Source organism: Poecilia latipinna, unplaced genomic scaffold (genome assembly GCF_001443285.1).
Source record: "Poecilia latipinna isolate Pla-1442-1.1 unplaced genomic scaffold, P_latipinna-1.0 Scaffold480, whole genome shotgun sequence".
NCBI lineage: Eukaryota > Metazoa > Chordata > Actinopteri > Cyprinodontiformes > Poeciliidae > Poecilia > Poecilia latipinna.
In genome coordinates this window covers 31,235-43,787 of record NW_015113096.1, presented here as the reverse complement: position 1 = coordinate 43,787, position 12,553 = coordinate 31,235, and the positions used below count along the sequence as shown (strand labels likewise).

Below are 12,553 nucleotides of genomic sequence, written 5' to 3'. Positions count from 1 at the left end.
GGAGGAAAAAAGAAGAGAGGAGGAAAGAGACGGAAAAGAAGGGAGAATGTTACGAGGAGAAAGGGGAGGAGGAGGAGGAGGAGAAGATGAAGGAGGAGGAGGAGAAGGAAACTCAGTCACTTATTGGTAGGAAATCAGTTTGTTTGGTAAAATATTTACACTTCTGTACATTTCCACTGCAAAAACACGAAATCCTACCCAGTATTTTAGTTTCTGGAGCAAACGACTTTCCACACAGATGAAGCAGATTGTTTCCAGTAAATATTTCCTCATTATTGATTTTTAAAAGTACTGGTTCCACTGGCAGATTATTTCACGTATAAAATGACATTTTTCACAGGTTATAAGTGAAATAATCACTTAGTTTTGAGGAAATTGTTTCATCACAGAATATACAAATATACAGTAGCTAAAAAATGTCGGATCAATCGTGATGAGTCAATTATGGAAATAATCATCAAATAATTTAGTAATCGATTAATCATTAATTGTAATATTTGACTCAAAAAAGGTAATTTTCTGAAAACAAAAACACTAAGTAGTAACTTAGCCAAAATTGTACAAAATATAAACATTTTGCATTCAATATATAATTTTTTTATGTAAATATATTTTATCCAGAATTCAGTTTCTTTACTTGGTTCAGATTCTGTAAAATTCTTCCATTCAGCACCTTTTGCTTAGGATAAATCATTTAACCAATCAGGTTCTGATCTTCACTGACATGAAGTATTTATTCAGTTTGTTTATCTGCAGATGATGAAGTTTTCAATCCTGTTGTTGCATTTTAGGCAATAGATAATTATTTTCTTTTTCAGAAAAATGAATCTAATTATTTATTTGTTTGCATTGTTTCATGTTTTTCCTATTGTAAATAATAAGTGGTTAAATGAAAACAGAGGAATATTTACCGACGTTTTCTCCTCTTGATATTTTAAATTTCTGTCTGAATTTCAGAAACCATCGACAGCTACATGGACGGGTTGGGCTCAGATTACCAGCCCAGTTTCAACCACAAAGACTTCGAGTCCGACTGCAGCCTGGAGTTATTCAGTCAGAACCAGACCTGCTGCGTCCCTCCTCCAGAACCGGACCAGAACCTCCACACAGGCCCCGACCTCCCACCTCCTCCTGCTGGACCAGCAGGTCCAAACCTCCAGAACTCACTGGATCCTCCACCAGGATCCAGTGAGCCTCAGGAAAACATCCAGAATAATCTGAAGGTAAGAAGCTGAGATGGTTCTGGATCTGGATCTGGTTCTGGTTCTGGTTTTGTCGGACTGACTCCTTCCTTCTGCTTCAGGCAGAAAACGAGAAGCTGAATCTCAAAGTTCTGGACAGTCGGGTTGGAGTTGATGCGTGGAGGAAATGGATCCAGTGGAGAGAATCTCAAACCAGTTTGGACCTCCTGCCCAGTATGTCCATTTCATTCCTCCCATGTGTCAAACCCAAGGCCCGGGGGCCGAAAGTGGCCGCCTCAGCTCCGTATGCGGCCCTCTAAACTCAGCATAAGAGGAACCTGTGTACTTAAATATTATTTCATCCTTCAGATCAAAGCAGTTTTAATCTGAATTACACCAAATTATCCCCATCAGTAGCTGCAGTTGTTTGTGATTCCACGATTATGGAAACTTGGATAATATCAGCAGATCCCTCACCTTTTCACACTGATGCATAACTGTGAGGTTACTGCAAACTTTCTGCAAAAATGGTCAAAACATTCGGCTTAAGTGACGCTGACTCTACGGCAGAGATTAGGGCTCTATAGCAGAGATTAGGGCTCTATAGCAGAGATTAGGGCTCTACGGCAGAGATTAGGGCTCTACAGTAGAGATTAGGGCTCTACGGTAGAGATTAGGGCTCTGCGGCAGAGATTAGGGCTCTGCGGCAGAGATTAGGGCTCTGCGGCAGAGATTAGGGCTCTACGGCAGAGATTAGGGCTCTACGGCAGAGATTAAGCCTGCTGAGCTATAGAATTCTGAGATTAAAATCAGAACTTTCAGATTAAAGTCAGAATTTGGAGAAAATGTTGCCTTTTTTTGTGGCCCTAATCATCTTCCCTACAACTCCCACCTGCAGGTGGCAGTATTTCATACATCTACTCTGCTGCCTCCGCCTTACTTGATGTCATGTTGTCATCTGTGATCAATGTGGACAGAAACAAAAACTCACATTATTATGTTTGACAAATATCGATATTTGCGATATTTATAATTGCAAATATCACAAAATTTCTTGGAAATATTTCTAGATGAGCTCAACAAAATCAGTGGTTTTTATCCTGAAGGAACTGACCAGCGTGACAAAATGTTCATTATTTAACAGTTTAAAGGGTTTTATTAATACTCTCTGGAGCAACCGGCCCTTTAAGAACATTCATGATGATTTGGTCCAAAACAAAGATCAGTCTAAAGGCTGCGGCCATGATGCTCACGCCTCACTTCCTGTTCCCTGATGCTGACCTGTCGTCTCACTTCCTGTCTGGCAGTGGCTGCTGGCAGGTCGGACATCCTGCGGTGCTCTTCCTCGGAGCTGAGCGACGGCCTCTTCCTCTTCATCAGGGAGGCGGAGCTTCCTGAGGAAGACTCCTGCCCTCCAGACGGCCTGTTCTTCCTCTGCCTCAGCATCCAGCAGGTATTCTCCGCTCCGCTCCTGTTTTTACCTCCATCCTCAGACCAGAAGCCTCAAATCCTGGAGTTCAGTTCAGAGTTCCAAGGTTTAGAAAGTGCCTGATATTCAAACGGCACAGTTTGTAGAAAAATGTAATCTGCTTTTATATTCCAGGGATCAATTTAAGACGAACTGTTTTAAAAAACAAAAATAAATTAATAAAAACAATGGTAACCTCAGACTGTCATGATGGCAGTTTCTACTACATGAATTATTGGGAATTTGTAACATTTTAAACATTGCAAATTGTAAATATAATGTTTCTGTTACTGTAATGCAGTTCTGATCCGGGCTTCTTTTTTATTCGCTCTAAATACAATAATTATTAATTCAGTGAAAACTTTTTTGCATAAAACATTTTTTCTAAACACAGGTCTGACTTTCACAGGGTTGTTCTGTAAAATAAAAACTTAAATCTGATTTTATCAAAATCAGATGAGGTTTTCTGCATAACATCCCATCAACATATTAAACTTCCTGTCTCTGCAGATTCTTCTTCCTGTCATAATTTATTGTTGGAAATGTTTTTTTCCTTGTTTTTTTGCAGTATTTGTTTGAAAACAGACGTGCGGAGAACATTTTCACCGACCAGAACTACCAGAAGTTCTCGTCTGAGCTCACCAGAATCCTGAAACGTTCCCGACCTTCAATGTCCGTCCACCGTAAGTCGTGATCCTCCATCTCTGTTCCTCCATCTCTGTTCCTCCATCTTTGATCCTCCATCTTTGTTCCTCCATCTTTGGTCCTCCATCTTTGATCCTCCATCTTGGTTCCTCCATCTTGGTTCCTCCATCTTGGTTCCTCCATCTTGGTTCCTCCATCTCTGTTCCTCCATCTCTATTCCTCCATCTTTGACCCTGCAGCTGTTCCTCTCCTTCCTCTGCAGGCGGCGTCGCCTCCCGGGTGGAGGAGGAGTTCCTGTGGGAGTGCAAGCAGCTGGGGGCGTACTCCCCCATCGTCCTCCTCAACACGCTGCTCTTCTTCTCCTGCAAATACTTTGGCTTCACCACGGTGGCGCAGCAGCGCCGGCTGTCCTTCACTAACTTCACCAGCTGCACCAGAACCGATGGCGAGACGAGCGTCCTGCGGTTCTACCCGCCGGAGTCCAGAGGCGATGCAGAGACCGGTACCGAAGAGGCTGCCGGTAAATCCACTTCAGTGATTAATCACATTTTATTGGTTCATCGAATTTGATTGATTTATTCAATGTAATTGATTAGTTTACATTTTTATTAACATTGAATTAATGGAATTTTATTTGGTCAATTGAATTTGATCTATTTATTGAATTTTATTGGTTGATCAAATTTTGTTTAATTGAATTTTATAAATGAATGAATATTCAATTAATTGAATATTGATTTATAGAATTGTATCAATTCATTGAATTTTATTGATTGAATTTAATCAAATTTGATCAACTAAGTGAACTTGATCAATTAATCTAATTTAATCAATTATTTGGAAATGTTCAACTAATTTAATTTTATCTTATTTTCCAGTTATTTGATATTTGGATTCAGGTCAACTCTGTGATGGTTTAATGGTTTATTAGGCTAACATTTTTGATTTGATTACCAGGATAAAGTCATAATATTTCCAGAATAAAGTCATGATTTTGTGCAAACTCTAAACACGTAAAACAAAATAATTAAAGTGAAGAATGCTGAACATCTTGTGAAGTTACCCTGTACACATTTCCATGTTTGGAAAACATTTTGTGTCATTTCTTTTTTCTTGAGAAAAGAAAAGGCAAAAATTGACTAAACTTGGAACAAAACAATCAAAACTTATATTTTTAAGTCATATTTCTTAAATGTCGCTGTTCCGATGTGTTTTTATGTGCTTGTTGTTTTTTTGTTGTTCAGGTTCTGACGGCGTCCCGGCGAAGAAACGCAGGTTAAACGAGAATTTCCTGGAGATGAAGGAGAACCTGCAGAACCCTCTGCGCTGCCCGGTCCGACTCTACGAGTTCTACCTGTCCAAGTGGTGAGAACATCCTCAACCCGCCCTCCGTCAGCTGCACTCGGATCAGTTCAGGCCGTCGTTAATGAGAAAAACTGAAAAGTTTTCTTCATTCACTGAGATGCATCTGCATTGAGATTCAGTGAAGTTCCAGAGTTTTCTGCTTTCTGCCTTTAGATCTCGTTTCTCTGCAGCCGATTGTAGAAACTTTCATCCTGTGCTGAAGAAAACCAAACACATGAATAAGCTGCGGGGAAATGTAGAAAATAAATGTATTTTTTTCTATTTATGAGTCTGGATCATCACAAGGCGTCTCTCAGTTAAAGATGAGAAAAAAAAAGTGTTAATTTTTCTGTGTTGCCACCTGCTGTTCAGGAGGAGAACTGCAGTGTGCAAATCAAATCCTGCTTTTGACTATAATTTTAACTATAAATAACTTTACTGGGTCTAAGAAACATCATACAACAATTTATTTTAGTTTTAATACATTTTGCTTTTGTATTTTCAGACATCTGGACTGAAAAAATAGGAACTTTTTATAGATATGAGTTTAAACTTCTTTCTGCTCCTTTTTATTCATGATTTCTTTAGTTTTTATGTGAATTATTAATATTTATTGAGGAGTGAATCGAATAAAAAAATAACTTTAGGTTATTTTTTTAATTTTGTGTGGCAGAAGAAAATGTATTAAACGAATCAAACCCAAAAACTTTCACCATTTTAGTTAATTTTACTCATCAAGTCACTTATTTTAGTTGAACTAAAATAAATGAAACATCAGGAATATTCAGTGATGCATGAGTGGGGATAAGTTTGTGTGTCCTTCATTTTCTGTTGGGTTTAAAACGGCCATCTCTGCTCCGACCTGCAGCTCAGGTTTCCTCCTTTGCTTGTTGAATTTAACAGAAAATCCAGTTGACGGTCGGATAAAAGCGTTCCTGCTGGTTGTTTCCTGTTTTCCAGCTCCGACTCGGTGAGGCGGCGCAGCGACGTTTTCTACCTGCAGCCGGACCGCCGCTGCGTTCCCAGCAGCCCCCTGTGGTTCTCGCTGGCGCCGCTGGACGACGCCACCATGGAGGCCGCCATCGTTCGATGGCTCACCGTCAGAGAGCTGACGGAGCGAGACGGAGGAGGAGCCTGAGGGAACCAACGGATCAGAACCAGCAAGGAGCCTGGAGTTCTTTTCTACTTTGGATTTTCTGCTGTTTGGTTTTGATGTTTAAATGAGAGAAAACTGTTTTTGTTTCATTTCTTCCTTCAGCAGTAAACAGAATTTGCTTCAGAAACTCATGTTCATCATTTTTACACAGCAGGAAATAAACGTTTACTTTATCAACTGGATGTTTTTGGATGAAAATGAGGGTTTTTTTTACATAATAAGGCTGAAACATCAATTAGGCTGAATTCACAGTGACAGTTGTTCTAAACTGGAGCAAATGTTTGTTTTTGTCCCGTTTGCCTCAGTTATTTCATAAATAAAATCTTTGGACAGTACTGAAGAATTTGCACGTTGCCTTAATTGTGATGATTTCCTACAAAGGAGAACAGACATTCTCTCTTCAAGTTTACATAAAGTTGGAAAAGGAAACTTTTTTTCTGCCAAATATCTAAATCTGAGCCAAATTGCTTCTTTCATAGCCTAAAATCTACTAACATTAAGAATATATGAACGAAGACATGCTGCCGTTCATTAACAGAGATGCTCTCGTTAATTGGACAATTCCTCCTTTATTTTAACAAAAATCATTTGTCATGTAAGTTTAAAATTTGAAGTTAAAAAACTAAATGGTGAGTTAAGCAGAAATTTGTTCCTCTTTTTATTTCCAGGTTCAGATGCTTCAGAAAATCTATTCAGTTTGTTCTAAATTCAAACATGAAGGAATCAAATCTCATTTGGCAGAAAGTCAAGAAAAATAATGTGAAAGTGAAATGTCTGCATTTTTCTTTCCTGCCAACGATGTCCAACATTTGGCTCGGAGTCCAAGAACTAAAACAAAGCATAAATATTTGTGTCATATTTATTTAAAAAGAATCTCTTGTCTTTATCCGGAGTTTCTCTTCTGGCAGATTCTCCTCTGCGCGGCGCCGCAGTCTTTGTCGTACCAGTTGTTCATCGGTCTTCCTCCCTCCATCCCCATCCGCACACAGTTCTCCCCCGCCGGGTTCTCCGCTGTCCAGTTATCCGGCTCATTTTGGCTCCAGAACTGCACACTGCGGAACAGAACCGGACCGGGTCAGGACGAGCTCAGCCACAAGCTGCGTTTTCATTGACCATAAAATTAGGCTATTTGAATATTTATATATATAAAAAATAAAATAATAATAAAAAACAAACAAAACAAAACAAAAACATACCAATATCGAAATATTTTTTTATCAACAACTGGATGTTACTACTGGCAGAAATGACGAAGAAGATGACACTCAATGTTTTTTTTTTGTTTTTTTAGCACTTATCAAGTGAACAAATGTATTCGTATATGAATTTAATTGCATTTCTTTTTCAAAAGAAACATCTCGTATGTCGGTTTTTTTTAGCAGAAAATCAAGAGATTTGCGCACATTCAAGATAGAAAAAATGAGTAAATTTCCACCAAAAACAAAAAAAAAAAAAAAAAAACAAAACAAAAAAACAAAAGAAAAAACCTTATTTTGAGATTAATTTCAGAAATTTTCAAGAAAAAACTTGGAAATTTCTGAGTTTGAAACATGGGCGTAGGTTTGGGTAGGGACGGTAGGGACATGTCCCGACCAATATTCAAAGGGTATGAAAAAGTCCCGACCAATTTTTGCCATATTGGCTCAAAGAACATGGATCTACGATCTTTGATTAGCAGCAACAGGCGGTGCGCGGAACGGAAGCTTCTTAGTTTGACATTTATTATGAGCCTCCGAGACCGTGTCGGGGGGGAGTCAGTTGAATCGTCGGACGTTCTTTGATTAGCTGCAAAAGGCGGCGGCTAGCTGGGCGTCTCCTTCTGAGTCTCCGAGACCATGTCGCCACCAAAAAAGAAAAGGACAGACAGAAGTTATTTCGCTACGTCGGCTGTAAGTACAGTGAGTGGACCCATAAGTTAGATATCTATCACGCAACGCATTTGTTGTAAAGTCCGGTGTTTAGTAAGGTCAGCACTGAATGTGAGGTAGAATAGGTCTGTTAATTATGAAATATTTTGTCACATAGGATGCTCAGACAGCAGAGCAAGGGGCAGAGCAGAACGATGGCGCGGGGGCTGGAGCTTCAGGGCTCCAGGTGAGGTGTTAGTTCTCAGATATGATATATACTGTGACAGTATCTCAGTAAATATGGCATTTGAAGTGTTAGTCTTAAATTAAGTTAAGCTAGTGTGAATACAAACCAGGTTACGCTTTGTTTGCTCTATAGGAGGCAGTCAGTGTGAGTGCCAAAATGTTCGGTGCTCTTGGGCATTTCACTGTGCTGCCGGGGGGTGGGGGGGCTGTCAAGGTCCCCACCAAAACTTAGACCGAACCTACGCCCTTGGTTTGAAAGGCTGAAATTTTGCCAGAAAAAAAATCCAAAATTTTGAGTTTAATCTCAGGAATTTTATTTTAAAAAATGGACATTTTCAGATTTTTTCCCTGCCATCTGTACAGTAAATGCAGCCTGTGGTTAAACGCTGTCAGCCTTCAGACCTCTCGCTCAGGTCCGACCCGTCCATCCAGACCCATCTCCCCTCCTCCGCCGAGTCCGTCAGTCCGATCCAGAACATGTCCTGGAAGCTCTTCATTTTCCCGGTCAGGTGGTACCTCAGGAAGTACTGGAGAGGAGAAGTTAGAACCTGGCCCGGTTTGTCCGGATCGGACCGGATACCTGACGCTGTTTCGGACCTGCAGCTCTCTGCTGTCGACCTTCACCAGCTCCGCTCCCGCTTCCCGGCAGCTTCTCCGGCTCTCCGCCCAGGAAAACTGGTCTGTGGAAAAGTGATAGCAGCTTCCCTGGAACTGGACCCAACCGATCTCACAGGACGGCTCGTCTTCAAACGCTGCAGGACACGTTGTAACTTCTCAGAACATTTCAGGTGAATTTTATGATCCAAAACTGATATGAAAAACCACGGAGAAGTAAAATTCCACCAGAAAACTCAGAAATTTTAAGATTAATTTCAAACATTTGAGAAAACTGAAGATTTCAGATTTTCTTGACTTGAAAATTTGCGCCTAAACATCAGAATCACTTTGACTTAATTATTCTTTGTAAAAATAAAAACTCCTGTTCTGGGGAGAGAGCCAGACTCAAATCTTTCCCAGAACTTTGATTTGTTCTGATTTGAGGCGTTTTACCTGTCAGGTTTCTCCTCAGGACTTCCTTCTCCTCTCTGATTCTCTGCAGATCCTCATTTGTTCGCACAATGTGAGTCGCTGATAAACAGAAAAGATGAGTCCATTTATTTTTATTCCTGTTGCTTTAAAAACTAATTAAAAAGTTAATTAGATGTTTTAGGGGTTCAGACTTTTTGACTTTAAACATATAAAATGAAGCAGTCAAAGGAAATAAGAATAAAGTTCATAATAATGTGAAAAAACCAGTTTTTCTTCACATTATTGGATTAAATCATTTAATTATTTCTGCAGAGATTAAATGTGAACATTTTAGTTTAGTTTAGCTTAGTGTGTTTATTTCAAACACATTAAATTACCTTGATGCGTATTTATGTAACTTAGTTAGAAAAGGTTTATACTTCACCAGTATAAACTATTTAACCTCCATTTACTTTTATATATATCTTATTTAACATTGTTCTTTGTTTAAAAAAATAAATCTAAAAAGCCATTTAAAAAATCTACATAAAATGTAAAAATATAACATTTTAAAAATATTAATTTAATTAATTTAAAGAAGAGACATAAACGTCACATGATCTTTTTCGGAATCGACCGTGAATGCACCATCTCTGTTTTTATGCTGAATTTATTTTATTATCAAAGCTCTGACGTTAAGTTTGTCATCAAATAACGAAACAAAATTCAAAATGTGATTAAAATGTCTTGAGTATTGAATGGTAAAGAGCTGATTTCATTCCTAGAAGATGAACATCAGTGTGACTGTTTTAAAGAATCAGGATGAACTCACAGAGCCTGTAGATGACGATGAGAGCAGCAGCCAGCAGACCGACCAGAACCAGCAGAACTACTCCCCCTGCTGGCAGCTTGGAGGTTCTGCTGGGGTTTTCACCTGAGGAGCATTTGGATCAGAACCAGTGGAAACTCATTATTCATAGCTAGATATGTTTTTTGGTGAGGATCATCATCCTCGTCCCTTTTCAGGAAGGCGGTGCCTTTCTGCAGAGGGAACAGAGGCAGGAGGGGCATCACAGTTCCTGCCCCCCTGCTGAGGGGGGCAGGAACAAGACGCGCTCATTTGAGTAACTTTCTGGGAAAAAATGACTTGTATGAGTAATAAAACTGTAAAACTTTTACTTTTTTTTAAAAACTTTCATTTTACTTGAATAAACGTATTATGAAGTGTTTAAAGAAAAATGCATCAGACCTGCAGTTTACGTCAAAGTGAGACCTCTCGTTTCTACACCAGCTTTGTTGCTCTGGGATTATTTTCTATTTGCTGAATCTTTTGTGTCATTTGGAGGTAATAATAGTTTTATAAGATTTATGATATGATATAAGGAATATAGCATTATAAGAAAAGATATAATATGGAACGTGGATCATCTTTGAATGTGTTATTTTGTAATTTTGTTGTTGTTTTACATTTAGTCTTTAAAATACCAAAATTTGCACATAAATTTAGATTTTTGCCTATCTGATGAGATCAGATTGGTTACTCACTTGACTTTTTACTCTTTCTTTTCCTTTTTCTCATCTTATCTTATCTTATCTTATCTTATCTTATCTTACCCTAACCAAACAGACAAACCATCACTATATCAGTAATAAATATGATAAATGATAATACAAAAAAAATCTAATAAAAATAATAACCAAACAAATGAATGATTAAACCAGTAAATTAAAGTTTGCTCAATAAAACCAGAATACTTTGTTTCATTGGGAAACATTTAAATACGTCGTTAACTGACTTAAACTTCTGAACAAGACTGAAAATCATTATTACATCAACAGAAACATAAATAAAAGATTTATTTGACTGATTAATAAATAGCCTGTATAGACTAATACAGGCTGAAGACGTGATTTTAGCAGAGAGTTTTAATCAGAATATAAAATGAACAGCGAAAACCTCGAGGTCGATGGCGACCCTTAAACTCATCTGATGAACTCTGAACTGGACTCTGATTTGAACTGGAGATCAGTTTGAAGATGCTGGTCCAGGCAGGAAGTTAAACGTTTTAAGGTTTTTGAATTTGGGGGTTTTTGAAACAAAGAGGTTTGAGAACCATCCCCCAGATGGAGAGGACCGGGGCCGACCAGACAGGATGTTGATCAGACATCTTTCGTCCCAGAAAACCACTCAAGCCACTTCCTGTCTTCATTTTTAAACACTAAATTATTTTCTTTTTTCTTTTTTAACAGTTATCCACCCTGTAAAAGATCATTTATGGACCCAGTCCTGCAGAAAACGTCCGTTTTCTCCCAGTTCAGATGATAAATGTCGTGTGAAAGAATCAGTTTGTGTTCAGACTGTGGATGTTTGTCTGATGAAGACCTCTGACCTCTGACTGCAGCTTCTTCATCTCCTTCCTGCTGGTTCATCACACTCATCCTCTGACCTTCATCAGCCTGAGGACGTTTCATCACTGAAACACGGACGGATCAGATCTGTGGAGGGAATCATATCATCTCATTTCAGCTCAATGTTGAACAGAAACCAGATGTTGTCCATTAAATCAGGCATCAATTCAGCCCAATAAAAACTCAGAAAGAACTTAAACAAATGAAAGAATTAAAAATCTGTTTTATATTAACTTGATCTAAAACTGACCTCATTTAAATTAATAAAGGTTTTTATTCAGATATATTTGAATTCACATATCCATTTCAAAGTTAGACATATTATCAATTATATTATTATTATTATGAATCCTCAGTAAAATAACAAAGACAGTGACCTATTTGTGGTGAAAATGTTGAGCAGTTTTAATGATTAAAGTTTAAATCCAGTGTTTTTTTTTTTTTTACGTAAATGAAATAAAGCATTTCAGGTTTTCCTTGAGAATAAATTGAACAGAAAATAATCTAATCTCACCAGCAGGGTGTCCTCTCTCCTCTGTGGTCTTTCAGACAGAAGAGCTGAAATGAAAAAGCTTTAAGTTGAAGAAACTTCCTGCTGAGCTTCGAGGAGGAAGAGGAGGCTTCCTCTAAAGTCTGCTTCCATATGCTGAAGAAAGTTGTTAATTATGGTCTGTAAAAATAATGTAAAATATTCTCTCTGGGTCCCTTTTTATTTTATTATTATTTTTAAATTTTAAACATTGTTTTTTTTTAGTGAAATTTTCTCATGACAGAAATTGTGATGTGCTGCCCTCTAGTGGTATTTTAGTGGTCTTTCTAGAGTATCGTTGTGCTATTTGATACAATAAATAAATAAATAAATAAATAAATAAATAAATAAATAAATAAATAAATAAATAAATAAATAAATAAATAAGTAAATAAATAAAATTTCAGGCAGAGCAGATTTACTTGTAAAGCTCCGTTCATATACTTCACTGAAAACAGACGTATCATTATTACATCAACAGAAACATAAATAAAGGATTTATGTGACTAATTAATACATTTAGAACAACTTAGACTAATACAGGCTGAAGACGTGATTTTAGCACAGAGAGTTTTTAATCAGGATATAAAGAAATAAAAAGAGAAAAAATTCAGACCAAAATGTTAAAAAGATTTCACAATAAAGAAGCCACAAAAATCCAAATGTAAAACAAACAAACAGTTGATAGTTGTTCTATTTTCTGTCCTGTGACGCAGAAAA

General features: G+C 37.8%; 2 protein-coding genes across 2 annotated transcripts in view; one reads left to right on the top strand and one right to left on the bottom strand.

Annotated features, from left to right (window-relative positions):
• Window positions 1–5,776, top strand: part of LOC106951915 (uncharacterized) — a 42,680-nt gene extending 36,904 nt beyond the window's left edge. The window contains exons 41-48 of the mRNA XM_015039694.1: window positions 65–126; window positions 958–1,223; window positions 1,304–1,415; window positions 2,489–2,634; window positions 3,218–3,332; window positions 3,557–3,796; window positions 4,539–4,659; window positions 5,599–5,776. Of these exons, the coding sequence (XP_014895180.1) occupies window positions 65–126; window positions 958–1,223; window positions 1,304–1,415; window positions 2,489–2,634; window positions 3,218–3,332; window positions 3,557–3,796; window positions 4,539–4,659; window positions 5,599–5,776 (1,240 nt within the window). The remainder of the gene's footprint in view (window positions 1–64; window positions 127–957; window positions 1,224–1,303; window positions 1,416–2,488; window positions 2,635–3,217; window positions 3,333–3,556; window positions 3,797–4,538; window positions 4,660–5,598) is intronic.
• A 728-nt stretch (window positions 5,777–6,504) lies between these two features.
• LOC106951917 (C-type lectin domain family 4 member E-like) lies at window positions 6,505–11,439 on the bottom strand. The gene is made up of 6 exons (XM_015039696.1): window positions 11,286–11,439; window positions 9,728–9,829; window positions 8,938–9,015; window positions 8,485–8,639; window positions 8,290–8,414; window positions 6,505–6,846 (listed from the first exon to the last, which is right to left on the bottom strand). The coding sequence occupies exons 1-6, from the start codon at window positions 11,365–11,367 to the stop codon at window positions 6,678–6,680; spliced, it is 711 nt and encodes a 236-aa protein (XP_014895182.1). The 5' UTR covers window positions 11,368–11,439; the 3' UTR covers window positions 6,505–6,677.
• Window positions 11,440–12,553: the final 1,114 nt, after the last annotated feature.

Bases quoted from the DNA above. Each gene is read 5' to 3' on its own strand.
- LOC106951917 (XM_015039696.1), bottom strand. From the start codon at position 11,367: ATGAAACGTCCTCAGGCTGATGAAGGTCAGAGGATGAGTGTGATGAAC. The intron at 9,830-11,285 runs GTCAGAGGTCTT...AATGCTCCTCAG, and splicing joins TGAAGAAGCTGCAGTCAGAG to GTGAAAACCCCAGCAGAACC. The intron at 8,640-8,937 runs GTAAAACGCCTC...CGTGTCCTGCAG, and splicing joins CCTGAGGAGAAACCTGACAG to CGTTTGAAGACGAGCCGTCC.